This window comes from Ictidomys tridecemlineatus, chromosome 2, assembly GCF_052094955.1.
Source record: "Ictidomys tridecemlineatus isolate mIctTri1 chromosome 2, mIctTri1.hap1, whole genome shotgun sequence".
NCBI lineage: Eukaryota > Metazoa > Chordata > Mammalia > Rodentia > Sciuridae > Ictidomys > Ictidomys tridecemlineatus.
The window spans coordinates 148,713,536-148,733,912 of record NC_135478.1 but is presented as its reverse complement, the minus strand read 5'-3'; the positions used below and the strand labels follow the sequence as shown (position 1 = coordinate 148,733,912).

Genomic DNA, 20,377 nt, shown 5'->3' with positions numbered 1-20,377 from the left:
AAGAAGATTGGGGGTCTTGTACAAGATAGCTAATTTTTTGATTTTTACATAAATGATAAAACACCTGCCTATCTTTATCAGATATGTGCCCTGTTATTTTATAAAATAATATTTTGGTACCCCTCCCCAACAGGAAAAATATAATCTCAGAATAAAGTTGAGTCCTTTAAATTGAGAGATTTAAGCTTTATGAGAAGTTTACCACATTGTTTTTCTTTTCCCCATTTGGCTGTGGGCCCTTAAAGTCTTGGTCATGGGTCTAGGAACACTTGTGGTAAGATTCAGATTGCTGGAGGTTTTTCCTTTATATTATGGGGTCCTACAAGGCACGGGAGAATGTGGCCTTGGAGAATGGCTATAATCAACCAGGGAACCCTGGAAACTGTGACCATTTTTCTCCTTAGATTTTCATGAATAAAGAAATTAGGAAAGCACTCCCAGGCCCGTGGTGACCATCTCCTGTGACTGTTAAGATTAGGATCCTTCAGGTTCTACATGACCCCAGGCCTTGTTTAGCTGGCTCTGCAAGCTTGTTCTGTTTTGTCTTTCCCAAAGTAATATGAACGGTTAAAGCTTTGTTTTCAGGATCTGTTTTTTACTATGAAACAAAATTAGAGAAATTTTTGAAAAATGTTGTAAGTAGTTTTTTTTTTAAACTGAAATTGTATTATTAAAAATAAATGCCAAGCGGTCAGGGTGCAGATATTTATCTCCAAGGCCTGTGGGAGAGGTTGTACCATTTAGTTAATGGAACAAATCAGAGTCCAGAAGAGCAATGTATAGTGTTTGAATAGCCAGCAGCATAGGAGGCTCAGAGAAGGGAACAGAGTTAGGTGGCATTAGGAGAGAGGATGGTCAGATGTTGGTGACCAATCAGATTTGGAAAGGATCGAAAAGAAAAGAGTTGATGACAGCTTTCAGGATTCTTTCTTGAGTCACTGTGTAAACCATTTAAAAACGGTGATTTTTAGGGCCAGGTATGGTAGCACATGCCTGTAGTCCCAGTGGCTTGGGAGACTGATGCTGAGAGCCACAGCTGAGTCGGAATGGCTCCTGGCATTTTGCCAATAGTATTGGTTGAGAGGCAAGCCATTAAGATGATGCTGGATTGATTCGGTTGTATATTAGTCCTTTACTGTCCGCCTCGGCCTGCTACTTTGGAGTTCTCGTGGGGATTCCCGGAGAGTTCCCATTGGTTGGGGAAGTGCGGGAGGAGGGATTTCCAGAAGAGGGATTTCTGGAAAAGGAATTTCCGGTTGTTGGTTCCTGGAGGAGCCGCATGGTGTTTGGGAGAGTTGCCGGGGAGCGCGTGTGGGGAGTGTGCTGGTGGAGTTCAGAAATAAAGTTTGTTCCTGTTTCAGTGGCTTGTGATTTGTGCCCAGCCAGACTGTGGCAGACTGAGGCAGGAGGATTGTGAGTTCAAAGCTAGCCTCAGCTATTTAGTGAGACCCTAAGCAACTCAGTGAGACCCTGTCTCTAAATGAAATATAAAAAAGGGCTGGGGATATAGCTCAGTGGTTAAGACCCTTGGCTTGAATCCCTGGTACCAAAAAGAAAAAAAAAAGTGATTTTAGGTTGTGGTAACATGCATCTGTATTTCCTTTTGGTGTGGGTTCTGTTTATAGTGTTTCATATAATTAGAAAAAAGGTCTTTATGTGCCATTCCACTCTTTCCTACAGCTCAGGGACATCCCAGGAGAGGTGGACACGTGAGACTGTAAGAGCCATCCGGGTGTAAATTGTGGGGTCGCTTGGTTCCCCTATCTTTCTGCGTCCTGACTGAAGACCAGAATGCCTTGAACTGCTGTGTGACCTGGCCAGCTTCAGGTGTCTGGAGCCCAGGATCTCGCACTGATAAAGAAATTGAGGTTGTTACCCAAGGCACTGAAACTGGCTCTGGGCTAAATTCCTTACATCCTCCTATAAACTCTACACCCTGACCCTGTTGCTGAGGACATCTTCTCTCACTGTAGATCAGCCCTCTGACCATTGCAGTGACACTTCAGCCTTTCTGTAAGTAACTTCACCTAAAAAATGCTTTACCCTGATTACCTTGGCGAGAGGCACTGCTCTCTGTAATCCCATCGGACCTTATCTCAGGGGGGTTTGGGCGCTCCCTTGAGGGAACTCCCCTGTAGCCACTTTTGGGGCCACTTTTGCTAGCTATGGGTTTGTCAGGACAAAACACAGGGCACAAGAGAAGGAAAGGGTGGAGAAGCCAGGGCCTAGCCGAGACAAAGCTGCCAAGCTGCCAAGCTGCCGAGAGGAGAGTGAATGTGGGCACTTGCCAGCCCCCGGCTCTCAGATGAGAATTCCCGAGGCACAGCAGAGGGAAGGGTTGGAAGAGGAAGGATTCAGGTGGGGATGGGAGAACCCGAGGGTTGGGTCATCTCTGGAGAAACTTCAGCTTGGCCAGACACTGTGACTCCAAGGAAGGGGGTGTTCTGTACACTAGGCCCAGACATAAAAGGGACAGGCTCAGGGTTTCAGGTAGCACTTTTTGAAAAAACAGCTTAATTGAGCTGTCATCCACATACCAATACAATCCACTCAGTCATTCAGGGTACAGTTCCGTGGTTTTGGGTATATTCAGAGATATGTGCAACTATCACCAGTCCATTTTAGAATATTTTCAGTATCTCAAAAAGAAACAACTCTGTACTTCTTAGGTATCACTTCCCTGTCCCCCTAGGTTCCTGTCTCCTCCCCAGCCCTAGGTAACCCGTGTTCCACATTCTTTTTCTGTATACCTCTATTCTGGACTTCACGTGAATAGAGACTGACGTATGGATTTCTGAGACTGGCTTCTGTCACTTAGTGTAATGTTTTCAAGATCCATCCAAGTGGTAGCATGTATCAGAATGACATTCTTTTTATTACTCAGTAATCCATTGTATGCATAGACTGCATTTTGTTTATTTGTCAGTTGATGTAGTTTGGGTTGTTCCTACTTTTTGACTGTAATGAATTATGCTGGCATGAACGTTCACAAAAATATGTTTTTTTTGTGGGAGCTTGTTTTTATTTCTCTTGGATATATACCTATGTGTAGAATCACTGAAGTCAAGTGGTAACCCTGGGTGTACCAGGGTTGAGAAATGGCTGGACTCATTTCCAAAGAGGCTATACCATTTTTTATTTCCACTGAGGGTTCCAATTTCTCTATGTCCTTGCTAACATTTGTTATTAGCTGACTTTTTTTTTTTAAGAGAGAGAGAGAGAGAGAGAGAGAGAGAGAGAGAGAGAGAGAATTTTTAAAAATATTTATTTATTTATCTTTTTAGTTTTCGGCAGACAAAACATCTTTGTTTGTATGTGGTGCTGAGGATCGACCCAGGCCACACGCATGCCAGGCAAGCGCACTACCGCTTGAGCCACATCCCCACCATAATTAGGTGACTTTTTGCTTCTAACTAGCCTAGTGGGAATGAAGTGGCATCTTATTGGGTTTTTATTTGCATATCTCTTATGATTAATAGGGTCAAGCACTTTTTTTGTGTGTGTAAGTAAGTTCGCCTAAAGTAAGTAAGTAAGCCCCCTGGGGATTGAACCCAGGGGGCACCACTGAACCACATCCTCAGCCCTTTTTGTATTTTATTTAGAGACAGAGTCTCACTGAGTTGCTTAGGGCCTCACTAAGTTGCTAAGGCCAACTTAGTGAGACCCTAAGCAACTCATGATCCTCCTGCCTCAGCCTCCCGAGGCGCTGGGATTACTGGTGTACACCACCATGCCTGGCCAATCATTTTTATTTTATTTTTTTATTTTGAGTCAGGGGCACAAAACCTTAAAAGCTCATCTGTGGACTGGCTTCCCTGGAGTCCAGCACTCACTCACCCTGATGCCATCATCAGTGTCTAGGGAGGGTCACACAAGGAGGGCTCCTGTATAGCTGTGCCTGGAACTGGATCCTGGCCTTGGGAGCTTCCCCACAGGAGATCTGGGAGGACCCAGCCTTATTGCAGACCTGCACGATGCAGTGCAAAGGGTATAGGTGGTGTTCAGAGCTGAGGTGAGAAAAACTGGCCTGAAATGAACTTTGAATTTAAAGTAACCTCACCCATGGAAAATCCTTATGACACAAATAGGGGAAATCTGTGAATTTTCGAAATTTAAATAGAAAAATAGCTGAACATTGTAGTAGGAGGTAAAGTACAGAAAGAATGAAATTAACCAAGCTACTCTTCTTTTCTTTTGGGGGCTGTGGGGTGAGGGGTGCGGGGAGGTTATAAAAGTAATCGAGCACAATAGGTTTCACTTTCTTTTTAAAATTGTTTTCCTGACTTTAGAAGTAACAAATGCATTATCTTTTGAAAAATGTAGAAAATAAAAAAAGTCTTGATTCCACCATTCAGAAATGATCACTAGTAACTTTGTCATGTATAAGCTCCCATTCTTAAATAAGTAAATAAATGAATACAGATTTGAAAAAGTCACTTAATAATACTCTTGAATTACATTAATAATTTACTATTCTTCTATAACATAACTTATAATAGCTATAAGGTAGTCTGTTATATAGCTGTACCATAATTCATTTTTAAAAATTTATTTATGGACATTTTCATTTCCATTTACTTTCTTTATTTTTTTAATTAATTAGTTTTTTTTTTTTAGTTGTAGGTGGACACAGTATCTTTATTTATTTATTTTTATGTGGTGTTGAGGATCAAACCCAGTGCCTCTCATATGCGAGGCTGGCGCTCTACCACTGAGCTTCAGCCCCAGCCCTCCATTTACTTTCATTTAAAAAAATACACTGCATTGTGTAGCTGGGCATGATGGGGCACACTTGTAATCTCATCAGCTCAGGAGGTGATCATGAATTCAAAGTCAGCCTTAGCAACTTAGCAAGGCTCTGAGCAACTCAGCAAGACCCTTTCTCAAAATAAAATATAAAAAAAGGGTTGGTGATGTGGCTCAGTGGTTAAGCACCCCTCGGTTCAATCTCCAGTATAAACAAAACAAAATAAAACCACATTTTGAACATTCTTTTATGTAGATATTTTGTACATGTTGCCCTGATTTTTTTTTTTAGGTTCTCAGAGGTCAAAATATTGAGTTAAAGAATAAAAATAATTTTGAAATGCTTTTGAAATATATGGCTGAATTATTTTTCAGAAGTGTTGAAACAGCTCACATTCCTATCAAGAGCATTTAGTTCCCATTTCTCACAGTCCTTGCCAACAGTGGATATTATGATTAAAGAAATCTCTAATTTTAAAGACAAAATTATGGTATCTTGTGTTTATCTGAACTTCTATTAATAGGAAGGTCAAATGTTTAAACAGATTATTAACTCTTTTTTCAAAAACTTTAATTGTGGTAAGAAATGTATAACCAAATTTACCATTTTACACATTTTTTAAAATTAAAATTTTTTTTTTATTTTTATTAAAAAATTTTTTTATTAGTTGCTCAAAACATTACAATGATCTTGACGTATCATACATTTGATTCAAATGGGGTATGAATTCTTATTTTTCCACGTGTACAGATTGCAGTATCACATTGATTTTTACAGCCACGTTTATACATACTGCCATACTAGTGTCTATTTTATTCTGCTACCCTTCCTATCATTTTACACTTTTTTAAGTATAGGGTTCAGCAGTGTCAAGCATTCACATTGCTGTGCAGCAGATCTCTAGATCTTTCTCTGGATAAAATAAAACTGAGCCAGTAAACAGGAATTTCCATTTCTCCCTCATCTCCAATCCCTATTTGCTCTCTGTTTATATGAATTTGACTATGCTAAAATCCTCCTAAGTGGAATCATAAAGGATAAGTCTTTTGGTGATTGGATTCTTTCATTTAGCATAATATCTGTAAGGTATATCTGTGTCATAGCACATGTCAGAATTTCTTTTTAGGGCTGAATTTTCCATTGTGTGTAAATGCCACATGGACGTTTGGGTTACTTCCACCTCTTGGCCATTATTCTGCTACAAACATGAGTGTACACATCTCTTTGAGATCTTGCTTTCAGTTTTGTTAGGTATGGATTTAGGAGTGGGATAGCCAGAATGTGTTGTAATTCTACTTTCAATATTTTTAGTAACTGCAGTACTATTTTCCACAGCAGCTGTACCATTTCACATTCCTACCAGCACAGGGGTTCTGATGTCTCCATATCCTCATCAACACTCATTAATTTCTTTCTTTCTCTCTTTTTAAAAATAGTAGCTATCCTATTAGATGTGAGGTGAACTTTCATTTAGTTTTCTCTGTCTCTCTCTCTTTTTTTTTTTTTTTGGTATCCGAGACTGAACTCAAGGGTGCTTAACCCTCTTAATATTTTATTTTGAGAGAGGGTCTTGCAAAGTTGCTTAGGGCCTTGCTAAATTGCTGAGGCTTACCTCCATGTTCCCCCTGCCTCAGCCTCCCCAGTCAAAGGGATTACAGGTGTGCACCACTATGCCCAGCTCATTTAGTTCTGATTTACATTCCCCTCATGTCTGGTGATGTTGAGTATGTTGGCATGTGCTTATTGGCCATTTGTGTATCATCTTTGTAGAAATGGCTATTCCTTAAGTGAGTTTTTGTGCTTTCTTTTTGAGTTTCACCTTGTTAAAAGACAAAATTATAACAGATTTAGTTTAACAATCATGAATGGGGAGCATCTCATGTAAAGATTTAGATAAAGCACTCTGATGAGCCGCGCAGAGGAGGCTGGCTTTACAAGCAGCAGAGAGCTGAAGGAAACAGAAAACAAGGAACAAAGTGGATTGACTGTTTCAAAGTTACTTTCCCAGTAGGGTTAAAACTGAGTGGACTGCTGCATCATGCTGGCTCAGGTAGACAGCCCCTTCTGATTGATGGCTGTGAATCTCCTGTTTTTGAACACTATCCTGTTTCAGAGTTCATTTGGACCCTGTGGCACTTAGCAGGAGTGACTCCATTCTGTTTTGATTGGTTTGTTGGGCTCAGTGCAGGAGCTCAGTCCAAATCAACAGCCTCCTATAACTTGTATTTAGCCATCTTTTGTTGTTTCTTCTTTTTTGTGGGTTGATAACCTTTGCTCACTTCTTTTTTTTTTTTTTTTGTGGGGGTGGGGAGGGTACTAGGGATTGAACTCAGGGGCACTCAACTAGTGAGCCATATCCCCAGCCCTATTTTGTATTTTATTTAGAGACAGGGTCTCACTGAGTTGCTTAGCACCTCGCTATTGCTGAGGCTGGCTTTGAACTCACAATCCTTTTTTTTTTTTTTTTGAGAGAGTGAGGGGGGGGGGACAGAGAGAGAATTTTAACATTTATTTATTTTTTCTTAGTTCTCGGTGGACACAACATCTTTGTTGGTATGTGGTGCTGCTGAGGATCGAACCCGCGCCGCACGCATGCTAGGCGAGCGTGCTACCGCTTGAGCCACATCCCCAGCCCCAACTCACAATCCTTTTGCCTCGTCCTTCCAAACTGCTGGGATTACAGGCATGTGCCACTCACTGCACCTGGCCTTTACCTACTTTTTACAAAAATATTTAGGTATGGATTTGTATCTGACAAAGATTAGTAATTAAAAAAATATTAATCTTTGTCATATACTACATGTTTATTTGTTTCTATTTTGAAACATGCACCAATTTAAATTTTTATGTGCTTATATCTTTCACTATTTCCTCAAAAATTTTCATATTGATTTTCTGTTTATGTCAGGGTGGGGAGTTGTTTACTAAACATAGTACTAGGACCTGATTCCTCTGTGTGTCCCAGGGGCCTCTGTGGGGCCCTTAGTGCCTTGGGCCATCTCCCAACGGAGGAAGATGGGCACGATACCAACTTCCCAGCATGGTCAGACTTTCCCCTGCTGGGCAGTGAACTAGCAAGGCCCAGGTATGGACAGAGCACATACCAATGTACTCTGGGGGAACCTCTGAACAGGAGCTGGGGACAGGGGTGAAGAGGTTTTCTTTTTGAAGGGTAGGTGATAAGCTTCTGAGGACTCCAAATTAACACAGCTTTTGGAAGCCCCTGGAAGTAGCCACCTTTCTCACCCCATTTTCTTAGGTCCTTCTGAAAGTGGCCTATACTGTTCAGCCAGCTCCTCACTCAGGTCCTCTCCCAGTGCTCCCTGAGGTTCCTGTCTCACCCCATCTCTCTCCTGAATACCACGACTCCATCTGTAATTTTCTTGTAAAATAGCTGTTAGTTAGCTGTCATTGTGACAAAATACCTGAGATAGATAAGTAACGTGAAAGAAAGTTTTTTTTTTTTTTTTTTTTGTTGTTGTTGTTTTGCTCACTTTTCCAGAGGTTTTAGTAATGGTCAGTTTGTAATATGGCTTTTGGGCCTGTGGCAAGGAGCACATCGTGGGGGAAATGTGTCGGAGAGGAAAACACTCATTTTATGGTGGCTAGGAAGAGAAAGAAAAAGAGGAGGGGCCATGATCCTGGTATCCCCTCCAAGGGCATCTTCCCAGTGACCCAACTTCCTTGCATTAGGCCTCACCTTCTATAGGATCCACCATCTCCTAATTCCACCCCAGGCTGGAGACCAAACCTTCAACACGTGGATCTTTGGGGGACATTTAAGGTCCAAACTATAGTAATAGCTTTCTGTGGAGGCAGAATTGTCATGGGAAAGGAACAGGGTAGGTGACTGGTGCTTTTCCTTGGGCAGAGTTGTCCCATGGTGGAGGGAGTCTCTTCAACATTAAAAAGGTAATGTGCTGTCACGATGGCTATAAGACCAGGGTGAAAGTGCATTGGAGGAGGCAATGTCAAAGCAAGATGGTGAGACATGGAAAGAAAGACAAGAAAGATGTTCTCTCTCTGTTCTGAGGCTCAGGCCCCAGCTCTTGGAACCTGGCCTATATCCAGAAGGTATACAGGGTCAAGGGCTTTGTTGAAGGATTGACTATTCCTAACCGCAAAGAAAAGAAAGACACAAAAATTGTTTCCTTAATAAATATACTTGTCTTCCCTATCTTACAAAGGCCCTCTCCACCATGAGGCAGGGTATGGATCCACCTCCACCTTCTGTGTTGGGTGAGGAAAGCTCATGCCCTATGGGGAGAATGAAGTTCCTAACTCTGAACCATTTGTTCATATCACACCTTCACAAGGGCAGCCTCAGGCACTGGAGGGACCAGAGTTGGGATGCAGATGGGCTTAAGTAGAAACTAGACTTGAACTTGCTCACTCATTTGGAGACCTTAGGCAGCTGAATCTCTCTGACCTTCCATTTTCTTATCTGTGGAGTGAGGATAGTCACCCTCACCCCCTAACAGGATGGTGGTGAAGTTCAGTTACATAAAAAGCATAGATCTTCTCTGTTGGGGAAATTCAATCAAATGGGGAAACAGAATATACAGATCTCATGATGCCACCAAGGTTAATGTAAGCGGGGAACTGCACAACGTAGTTGTGTAATGGGGGCAGAGAGCTGGGGCAGGAGAGGGGAAGTATTTTTTTGCAGAATCACGGAAGAGTGGAGTTAGTGGGGTGACTGGAGGGTGGAGGTCTGTGGGCAGAGGATCCACCTGGGCAGACAGATGTCTGTGTGCAGCATGTGGTTTATAGGAGCACAGATCCTGAGAATATGGGAAGTCCAGCTTCCCTCTCACACTGGACTCCATGGGTAACCAGAATGCCTGACGTGCTCTTCTTTCTTACCCTCTGCCCCTGTGCTCTGGCCAGTCCCTCAGCCTAGAACAACTTTCTTCTTTTGTTTCCTTGGCTAAATCACACTGTCTGCTAGGTCTTGAATTAAGTGTTGCTTTCCTCAGTAAAGCCTCTTTCTCCTGAGTCCTTCCAGTCTTTAAAAGTTTGCTATAATTGTGGTAAAATACATACCTATAAGATATAGCATCACAACCATTTGGGAGTGTACAGTGTTGTGCACCCAATCTCCAGAACTCTTCATCTTGTGAAACAAGCTCTGTACCACGGAACAGCTTCCTGTTCTCCCTCTCCCCCGCCCTTGGCAACCACCACTTTACTTCCGTCTCTGACTACTCTGGGGGCTTCGGGTCAGTGTTCGTCTTTTTGTGACTGTCTTGTTTCACTTGGCCTAATGGCCTCTGGATTCATCCATGTTGTATGTTCTTCGGTTCTTGTTACAGGGTGCTCTGACCAGTCCTTTCACATCCTTCCTACCTTACAGTTGTGTAGATATTGAACCTCTGGGTCTGCTCTGCTCTCCACTGAACCTCCCACCTCTAGTTCAGCATGGCCAGATTTTTCCCTCCTGGGCAGTGAACTAGTAAGGCCCAGGTATGGGCAGAGCACATACCAATGTACTCTGGAGGAACCTCTGAACAGGAACTGGGGACAGGGGTGAAGAGGTTTTCTTTTTGAAGGGTAGGTGATAAGCTTCTGAGGACTCCAAATTAATACAGCTTTTGGAAGCCCCGCCTGGTATCAGCTCCATCGTACTTCCTCATGAACCAATGCATGAGTTCCCCGCCCTGGTGACAGCCCCAGCTGGTCTTTTCCAGTCTACTCCCCAGAAGTCTCCTCTATAAGACTTTCCCGTATTACTACAAACGTGGTACTTAAAACTAGAAATTTATTTTGTCATAATCATGGAATCCAGAGGTCCAAAATCAGTGTGTCAGTAGGACCATGCTCCCTCTGGAGGTGATGGGAGCAGATCCTTCCATGCCTCTTCCAGCTTCCGGTGGCTTCCAGTGGTCCTTGGCTCATGTCTCTGTCACTCCTCCTCCTTTGCCTCCTTCTTCACATGGCCACCTCCTCTGGGTGAGTGTCTTCCCCTCTTCTTTCTCTCATAAGGTCACTCATCATTGGATATAAGGTCTACTTCAGTCATCTCAGATGATCTCACCTGGAAATGCTTAACCTCATATTTCCAAAGACCTTCTTGCCAAATAAGATCACATTCACAGGTCGCAGGAATGGGACTTGGACATATCTTTGTGGCAGCCACAATTCAACTCTACCCTCCCAGAACCCTGTCTCTCGGCTGATCTGGCTCGGTCACCATCTCTTTGACCAAAACATCATGCTTTTTGTCATCATCTATGTGAGTCATTGTCACACCTCTGTCTCCCTGGCAGCCACCCCCCCCCTTTTTTCTTTGAACATTGAGATTCCACAGGTGCCCCCTGCCTTTTCTCTAGATTCTACTGACTTCTCTAGGAGAGAGGAACTTCCTTTTTCCTGGAATCCTACCTGCCTGCCTGCAGCTCACGGAGTGGTACACTGTTCCTCTGTGGCAGACACCTTTCCACGCAGGTTGGGTTATCTTGTCATTGACTCCATGTGGAGGCTGGAGTCTGGAGCTTATGTTCTGCCTCTTCCCTACCCACAGTACCAAGACGTTAGTAGAAACTCTGGAAAGATTTGTGAATGACAATACTTAGAAAATGGGTTTAGTCTTATCAACATAAAGGAAATAGCAATCCTGCAGTCGTAGCTCTATTGTAAGAACAAGTACATATGTGTGGATAGAGGGAGGGAATTAATTTTTTTTAAATCAGGGATTGATTAGGGGTTAACTCCATTGAGCTTATGTAATAAACGGGGTTTAAATATCAATAGAACAACCCCAGGGACATACGGGGGTCCAGAATCAAATTATAGGCTGGCTGTGTTGACTGGCAGGTCCTAGTCAAGGTCCTCTCACCCCTCTTTGGGCCCCACCACATCTCATCTGACATTTGGGGTAGTTTACGTGTCACAAAAATGACCTGGTCTTTGATGGTTTGAGTTTCCAATAAAAATACTGGGGCTTTTCCACAGGGTGGATCTCTCTGGGTATCATTTCCTATTCCTTCCTCTCTGTCTCATTGCTGCCTACTGGCACCCCTTCCCCAAATCTCATGACCCCCCACTCCCCAATATCTCTAGCCTCCCTCAGTTCTCTAAGGCTCAGACTCCAGCCTGATTGGCCTTGCAGTTTGAGGATCTTTCATTATCTGACTGCCTTGGTCTGGCCACGGTCCACACTCCCATGCCCAGTGTGGACTGACGTTCATCAGATCAGCAGCAGGTGAGAGCGAGGGAGGAGCAGAGATTCCCCTGTGAGGGTCCGAGGGAGGCCACAAGAGGCATGTCTACTCCTGTGTGGAGATTCTGTATCACTAGTGTTGACATTTTATTTTTCAGATTGATCGTGTCCTGTGAAGATGTTTCCAGAACAACAGAAAGAGGTATGTTGTCATAAATCTGAATATACATCACCTGTGTGATTTGACGCACTGTAGGTTAGTGCTTCATTCATTAACAATAAACCTGTGGCTTCTCAGAAGAGGGCCGATGGAAGAATTGATGACCCACCCTCCTGTATGCTCCCCACTCCCCACCATGGGAGCATCTGTGACCTTCATATTTTGGTTCCAGTGACAAAGCTGCAGAGGATTTCTGCTGCCCACTGCTTGTCTTGTGACTCAGAACTGTCTCCCTCTTCCCCCCCCAGAGCTCAGGCAAGGCTGTCCTTTCCAGAATGTAAATCCTGAGCTTTCATCTAGGTGTCAAGCTAGCACTTGACCTCTTGGTATCTATAGGAAATTGGCTCTAGGACCCATCATGAATATCAACAACTGAGGATTCTCAGGCCCCTTGTATAAAATGGCATTGTTATAGTTAAAGCTTTGTCCCGGGGTTTCATAAACCACTCACATATAATTGAATCAAGCCTTTATTGAAGCACACTAGTGGTGACTGACTAGAACATAAAACTGTTCCCTGATCAGCCCCGAACAATTGCAAGGGGGCTCCTTATAAGCCTGAAAACCGCAAAAGGGATATTCGGGGGTCTAGCCAATGCAAGCAAGCCAGGTTACAGAAGCGGGACAGTGCAGTCAAGCGGTAGGAAGCCTAACCAATCACAGTTAGCCCAGTCACCCCAGTTACCCTAGTTACAGAAACAATGCCCTATTAGGTAGTTCCGTGTTCTTAAAGGTTTCTATAGCAAAAGGAAAAGAACTTCTTGCCCCAGTCAAGACCCTTCTCCTTGGCATAGTTGTTTTACAGAATGGAGTCACAAAACAAAATGGAGTCACATTTGCTTTTACTGTCACAGCTTAGTATTTGCACATAACCCATATACATCCTCCCATGTTTTAATCATCTCTACTTATAATGCCAAATGCAATGTAAGTGCTATGTAAGTAGTTGTTACACTGTATGGTTTAGAGACAGATGATCAGAGAAAAAAGTCTGGACGTGTTTAATAGAGATGTGGAATTTTCTTATTCCAATATTTCTGATCCATACTTGATCCCACAGATATGGAGAGTGACTGAGTCCCATTGAGAGCCAACTGTACCTTTAATCTCCATTTCTTTTTTTTTTTGAGAATTTTTAATATTTATTTTTCAGTTCTCGGCGGACACAACATCTTTGTTTGTATGTGGTGCTGAGGATCGAACCCGGGTCGCACGCATGCCAGGCAAGCGCGCTACCGCTTGAGCCACATCCCCAGCCCTAATCTCCATTTCTTCTGGAGGTCAGAACAGATATAGCATGGCCCAAAGTACGTGTGGTAATCACGTTGTTAGACTGTCCAGTGGCCAAATCCTGAGGCAAACAAAGTCACTTGGGCAGGACTCCCCAGTTCTAGAGACTACTGTCTTCCAGTTGCCAGGGAGTCCAGACCTCCTTGGATAGGGTGAGTTCTTTGTAACACATCTGCACAGGCCTCCCAATACCAGGCTGGCTGTCCAGAGGAGTGGGCTTGGGGCCGGGGATATAGCTCAGTTAGTAGAGTACCTACCTTGGATGCACATGGCCCTGGATTCAATACCCAGGACTGCAAAGAAAAAAAGAAGAAAGAACTAGGGGAGTGGGCTTGTGCCCACCACCAACCCTGTTCCAAAGGCACATTTAAAAGTTTTCTTCCTGGGAGGTGGGGTGAGGATGGCTACCCTTGAAAGCAGCAAAGGTTTTTTTTTTTTTTTTTTTTTTTTTTTTCTGATTATAAGCAACTTTGGTGGGGTGGGAGAGGGCTTGGTTTAATCACTTGATTTCTATTATTGAGTCACTCAATGAGCTGGGCATGGTGATCCATGCCTAGAATCCCAGCAGTTTGGGAGGCTGAGGCAAGAGGATTGCAAATTTGAGGCTAGCCTCAGCAACTTATTGAGGTCGTAAGCAACTTAGTGAGACCCTATCTCAAAAGTAAATATAAAAAGTGCTGGGGATATAGCTCAGTGGTAAAGTACTCCTGGGTTCAATCCCCAGTACCAAAAAAAAAAAAAAAACCAAAAACCAAATCACTCAATGACTAAAAACCAGACATCAGTTTTAGTCGCCTATATAAAGAAAGTATGTTTTTGCCCTTGAAAATGGCCATTCTTATAAATATACATTAATATTATGCCACATATTAATATTACAGCATAAAGGAATTTTAAGATGGAAAGTTTTTTTTTTTAAGTTATAGAGGGACATAGTATCTTTATTTTCTTTATTTATTTTTTTATGTGGTGCTGAGGATCGAACCCAGTGCCTCACATGTGGCAAGGTAAGCACTTTGCCACCAAGCCACAACCCCAGCCCCAAGACGGAAAGTTTTTAAATGGAAAAGGAAAAAAATACTGCAAGCAGAAAGAGGTATAATGTTCAAAAATTTACTTTAGCTTCTCAGCAAGAAATGAATGCACCAAGGCTAGATCCTGGATGTACTATAATTCACCACCCATCCTTCCATTTCTACATATAGCTAGAATGATCTGACCTCTAATCCATGTTCTTAGAGCAGAGCCAGAACTTGGACACGTGGCTTATAAGCCCTGCAGGGCTCAAGTCAGATTCTTTCTCCAGACTTACCTCCTCCTGCTCCCTATTCCACACCAGGGCCCTTCTTACTCCTTATTTTAGAGTTTATTTTGGAGCCTGAATGCTCTATGCACTCTTGTCGCCGGGATTTTCTCAGATGTTTTCCCCACTCCTGGAACTATCTTTTCCTTCAGTTTCCATAATGTAGTGACCTGTGAACGCCTCCTTCTCCTTCAGGCCTCAGCTTAGAATCAAGGAAAGGCTTTCTATGGTCTCCCTTACCTCCCTGCCTACCCTAACAGCATCCGGTAGTCAATGCCTGTTAGAATAGGGGAGGTTTTGGTTGAGCCTTTCAGTATCCTAGTGGCTGATTGTTGTTTAGTGGAAAATAAGTCAGGTTCCGCCTTATCACCCATGTAAGGATCAAATGCAATATTACTGATTGTTGTAGAATCTATCCCAAGGATACAGTATTTGCATAGTTACTCTCCACTTAATACCCATGACAGATATTACTTATGAATCATGAGGTTGGCCTGTGAATTAAGACCTATTTGCCATCATTGTTCAAGATTCAGATAGTCTGACATTCAGATGGTTCTACATAACTGGTAGTGCCAACCTAGAAGTTTGATGTTTTTTTTTTTTTTTTAAAGATTTGGGAAATGCAGTCTTTCTTGTTAGAACAGCTTTATTACTGTAATAAATCTAGGGAGAAGAGAAAAGGGAGTGAGAGTCTCCCTTGTTAGTTAAACACGTTCCATTTGCACATTGGTTTGAATTCCCAGGAGAGCAGTATCTGAGCTGATGGATCTTCCCCATAATAAGGCCTTGGCATTGGGCCATTGTAAAATTAAAATGAATTCAGATTCATTCATGCATGCAACTTTAATTTACAATTAAAATATTATGGTTACATATTTTAATAAGAATAATTAGACGGACTCAACTGAATCAACTCTTGTGTTTAATGAGACAGAACCCAGAATCCAAATGGAAAGGCAGGTGGCTGTGACAGGAAATACGTTTCAGACAGCATCTTTTGTGGAGTCAGGCGTTTTTGCTCTTTTTATTTTTTAATGTCCAGAATGAGCAGTTTGATTTCTTTGCACTACTAAGAGCCCTGGTGCCTGGCCTGGTGGAAGCTCGTCTTCTGCAATGTGTGAATGAACAGCTTCCTCCTGCAGGTCATGGTCTGTTTCATGAAGACCAACATTCTGGCCTTGAACCTGGTAGGCCGCAGCTCCTTCACGAAGGAGCTAGACTTGCTCCTCTCTGTGGGCTGAGACCTGAAGGGTGGCTGAAACCCCATCCTCTGTGTCTGAGTTCATGGCAGGGGGCAGATCATCTTTGTTCTTCTAGATCATGATGGCTGCATTCTCCTTTAGTTTTTGCTTTTTTTTTTTTTTTTAATTGGTTGTTCAAAACATTACAAAGCTCATGATATATCATCTTTCATACATTGACTCAATTGGGTCATGAACTCCCATTTTTACCCCAAATACAAATTGCAGTATCACATCGGTTACACACTCACGTTTTTACATAATGACATATTAGTGACTGTTGTATTCTGCTACCTTTCCTATCTAGTTTTTGCTTTGATCTTTTTTTTTTTTCCTCACTTTTTAGGATAAGGATTTTTTTCCTCCTTCAAAATGCACAGAGTCCATACTGGGAATAACAGCAGTTACTAGTTATTGGCACCAACAGTTCCTTGGCAGGAAATACCCTGAGTAGAGCAGGCCTGAATGGGCCTAGGGGAGTTCCATGCACCGCTGGAACCCCACCACTGAGGCAGGAGATAGGGTGCTATGAGGGAGACAGGAGAGATGTGTTGCCATCTCATTTTGGAAGAATGACCTCTAGGGATAATGTTAATATATTTAAGATATGCTTATGTTGACCTACGGTGGCAATTTGGACTTGCTGTAAGAAAGCTGTCTTCACCCTCTACCTGGTGCTGTAGACTTAATCCAGGGCCTCAGACATGCTAGGTGGATGCTCCATCACTCAGCTACAGCCTCAGCCTCAAAGCATGGTTTTGATATTGGGATACTAATTGTAAACAGACTGGGCTAAAACCAATAAATATCATTAAAGAATAAAAATGATCTCCTCGTGTCTTGGGATACTGAGGATTTTGAAGGGAATCAGCAACAACAACAAAAAAAGACAAACATCCTTTCAGAGGGCTGGGAGTGTAGCTCAGTGGTGGAGCCCTTCCTAGCATGCACGAGGCCCTGGGTTCAATCCTCAGTATTAAAAACAAAACCAACCAAACAAAAAGCCAGTCTCTCACTCCCTCAAACCTAAATTTGTTCTTTCCTTCCCATATCTTTTTTTCTCTGCCCCTCCCTCCCCCTTTCTTCCTCTATCTGTTTCTTCTGGTTCTCAGTCCTGCTCTTATACCCAGTTATTAAGTTTTCCCATTAAAAAAAAAAAAAAGTATGGTTTCCATAGCAGGGAATTCACAGTCTTCTGTAAGAAAAGAAAAGCAGCTAGACATATTATTCCTTCTGAGTACACAGCAGGTTTCAGAGAACACTGCAGACACTCTGAGCATGAGGTTTGTTAGAGTCACTCAAGGGCTCTGCTGCTTTCTGAGCCAGTCCCAAAGAAAGATCTTTCTTTCTTTCTTTCTTTTCTTTTTTTTTTTCCTTCTTCCAAATTTTTAGAAGATTTGATCACTACAGAACATTTTTGGAACAGTATTAAGGAAAAAAACCAGAAGTTCGGGTTATTTCTCTCTACTCTTTTGATAATATGTATATGTCATTTTTAGAAAACTGCGAGCATAGAGAATTTATAGTTTAATACCTCACCCTTCCAGCTGAGCATTCACATAGATTTCAAGGAATACTTGGCCAGTGATGATTAAATTAGAAGTATCTTTAAAAAAAAAGGAAAAATTAGGGCTGGGATTGTGGCTCAGTGGTAGAGTGCTTGCCCAGTCTGCATGAGGCACTGGCTTTGACCTCCCCAGCATCATATAAAAAAACTAAATAAACAACAACAACAACAAAAAGGTATTATGTACACCTGCAACTAAAAATATTAAAGAAAAAATAGTGAATATAAATTTATCTTCACATTTGTTAAGCTATGAAAAAAGAAACTTTATATTAGAGAAATCGGGTAAACACTGCCTTAGCCAGGTGATCCAGGTCCACGTCAGCCGTGGAGTCATGGTGAGGACGGCATGCCCCCTCCGTATGGCCTGATGAAAGTAACAGTACTTTTACTCTGTGGTCTTTCAGACATCCAGAACCCCCCAGTTCAATCGTAAGACAAATGCCAAACAAATCCTAATTCAGGAACAATCTTCTAAACATCCTGGTCAGCTCTCCTCTTAATTGTCAAGGTCATCAAACACAAGGAAAATCTGAAAAAGTGTCGCAGCCAAGAGGAACCTGGGCAAACATGATGACTAAGTGTACTGAGGTCTCCTGGGTGGGAGGGGTGGAGTTTCAAAAAGCATTTTGCTTAAACTGGTATTTTGTCTAATAGCACAGTAGATAATCCTTCCCCCCAAACAATGCAATTATAGTGAAGTTGGACATTACCTCGTATTTTCTTTTGCTTAAAGAACCACTTAACTAGATCTGTGTGTGCGTGCGTGCGGGCTTTGAACAAGGCACACTTGTGTTCGACACCTAGCTCAGCCTTAACTGGTCATTTGACTTTGGGCCAGTGCTTGAGCTTTAGAAGCCTTTTTTTTTTTTTTTTTAATCTATGAAATTAGGACGATAATATTGCTGAGCATTTAGGATTATTGTAAAGATTAAAGGAAAATGGTTAAGCAGAGTGCCTGGTGCATGTCAGTACCCTGTACAACACAGCTTTTCTTTATTATTAGTTTCATCTCACATCAGGGCTATGAGAAAAGGCAAATTAGAAATAAAGGTTGAACCTGGGTTGGGGCCACCAACACAGAGTGGTTACTGCCAAAGGACACAGGAATGAGGTTTTCGAAGGGCCTACTTTCTTCAGAAGCCTGTTTTCACAGGGGGAACAGGAAGGATCAGTTAGTTTAAATTTTTAATTCTACTCTTCCTGGCATTTTCTTTCATGCCCAATATAGTCATTAGGCCCAAGAAGTCATTAAAGTGTTTAATAAGGTTATTAAATTGACTAACTGCTGCTGCAGAAGCCATTTCCATAGGAAATCCATATGATGGTAGGTATGGAACTCTGGGGCTGTCCTCTGTGGCTGACAGGCTGTCAACATTCCCTTGAAGGATGGTGGGCAGGTCGTGAGGGATGCGTCTAATTAAGAGATTATAGGTGAACCCCGGCTGCCTGGCTGGGCTGTTCTTAGCTGGAAGTGTAGTGAAACTTCACTAATTCCTACTAATTGCAGAGTGGGGGAGGAGAGGCCCATCTGAATTATAGAATATTTTAAAATAAATGTACTTTTATTACAGTCAAAGTACATATTTTAACTCCAACTAGGCTAATGAATTGTTGCCTGGTACACGTCTTAGGGGACCAAGTTATTGAAGATATCAGAATGATTTTCGATTATTTCTATGTAAATAGGCATTTCTAGAGTTCTTTAGGGTGTTCGAAACCAGTTTGTTCTCATAGATCTTAAGCATTGCTCTGGTAGCCTTCTGCTGTTAATTGGCACACTCTTGGAGGAAGAGGTTTGTTAAATTAAGATAAACTTTAAACCAGCTGTGAAATAACTTATCATTAATACATGGAGTCCAAGAACCCATGTGGGTGAGGTTTTTATTTCAGCAGAAGTTTAATTTCTTTTTTTCCCCCCTCGAAGGCGATTTATTTGTTCCTGCAGGTTTTCATTTATTCATTAACTGAAATTAATGGAGGACCACTGGATACATTAGATACTCAAGTTTCACAAGACAGCATGAGCTGCTCTGTAGGAACACAGCTTCTGATAGAGGAGACCTACAGGTGATCAGAGTACAGGACAGCAAGGTGTGGTGAGTAGGAACTGAGCCCAAGATAGGACGTTAGGGGCTCAGAGGAGAAGCAATGAATTAGACCAGGACAGTCTGACAAGGGTTTCCAGGAGTGGTGACTGAGTTGCATTGGAAAATGAATTGGAGTTAGCCAAAAACAGTAGAAGAGAAGGTTAAGAAAAGGGGGGTGATGGTGGGGAAGCAGAGAGCAATCCAGAGAGAACGGCTTGTTCAGAGGCATGGAGGTGTGAAGTGGCATGTTGTGTGTGATGTCGAAAGCTTAGCCCTTGGGGCTGGGGTTGTGGCTCAGTGGCAGAGCACTTGCCTAGTATGTTTGAGGCACTAGGTTTGATCCTCAGCACCACATATACATAAATAAAAAATAAAGGTACATAACAACAAAAAAAAATATTTGGAGGAAAAAAAAAAGGAGAGAAAGCTTAGCCTTTGAGATAAGTAGAGGGGAAGTGGTGTTTGTCTAGCTAAGGTGTTTGAACTAGATCTTGAAGATTATGGGAGAGTCTTTGGTGGATTTTACACAGGGAAATGACATCATCATGGGCTGGGAATGTGGCTCAGGCGGTAGCACGCTCGCCTGCCATGTGTGCGCCCCGGGTTCCATCCTCAGCACCACATACCAACAAAGATGTTGTGTCTGCCGAGAACTAAAAAATAAATTAAAAAAAAAAAAAAAAGAAATGACATCATCAGATGTGTTTTGGAGGGTACATAGAATATGGGCCCAGAGATCAATTAATGTTGGGCA

At 42.4% G+C, this 20,377-nt stretch overlaps 1 protein-coding gene across 7 annotated transcripts in view; it reads left to right on the top strand.

Moving 5' to 3' along the window:
* The window catches only part of Snx10 (sorting nexin 10), a 65,721-nt gene that overhangs the window by 26,592 nt on the left and 18,752 nt on the right, over positions 1-20,377 (top strand). For 5 of the 7 annotated variants that reach the window (XM_005319131.4, XM_021722249.3, XM_013355948.4 and 2 more), the window contains one exon: positions 12,068-12,111. In XM_005319131.4, the coding sequence (XP_005319188.1) occupies positions 12,088-12,111 (24 nt within the window). In that variant the 5' untranslated portion in view covers positions 12,068-12,087. Of the gene's footprint in view, positions 1-1,680; positions 2,014-12,067; positions 12,112-20,377 lie in introns of all 7 variants that reach the window. The other 2 variants (XM_078039941.1, XM_040291781.2) reach the window with 1 other exon arrangement.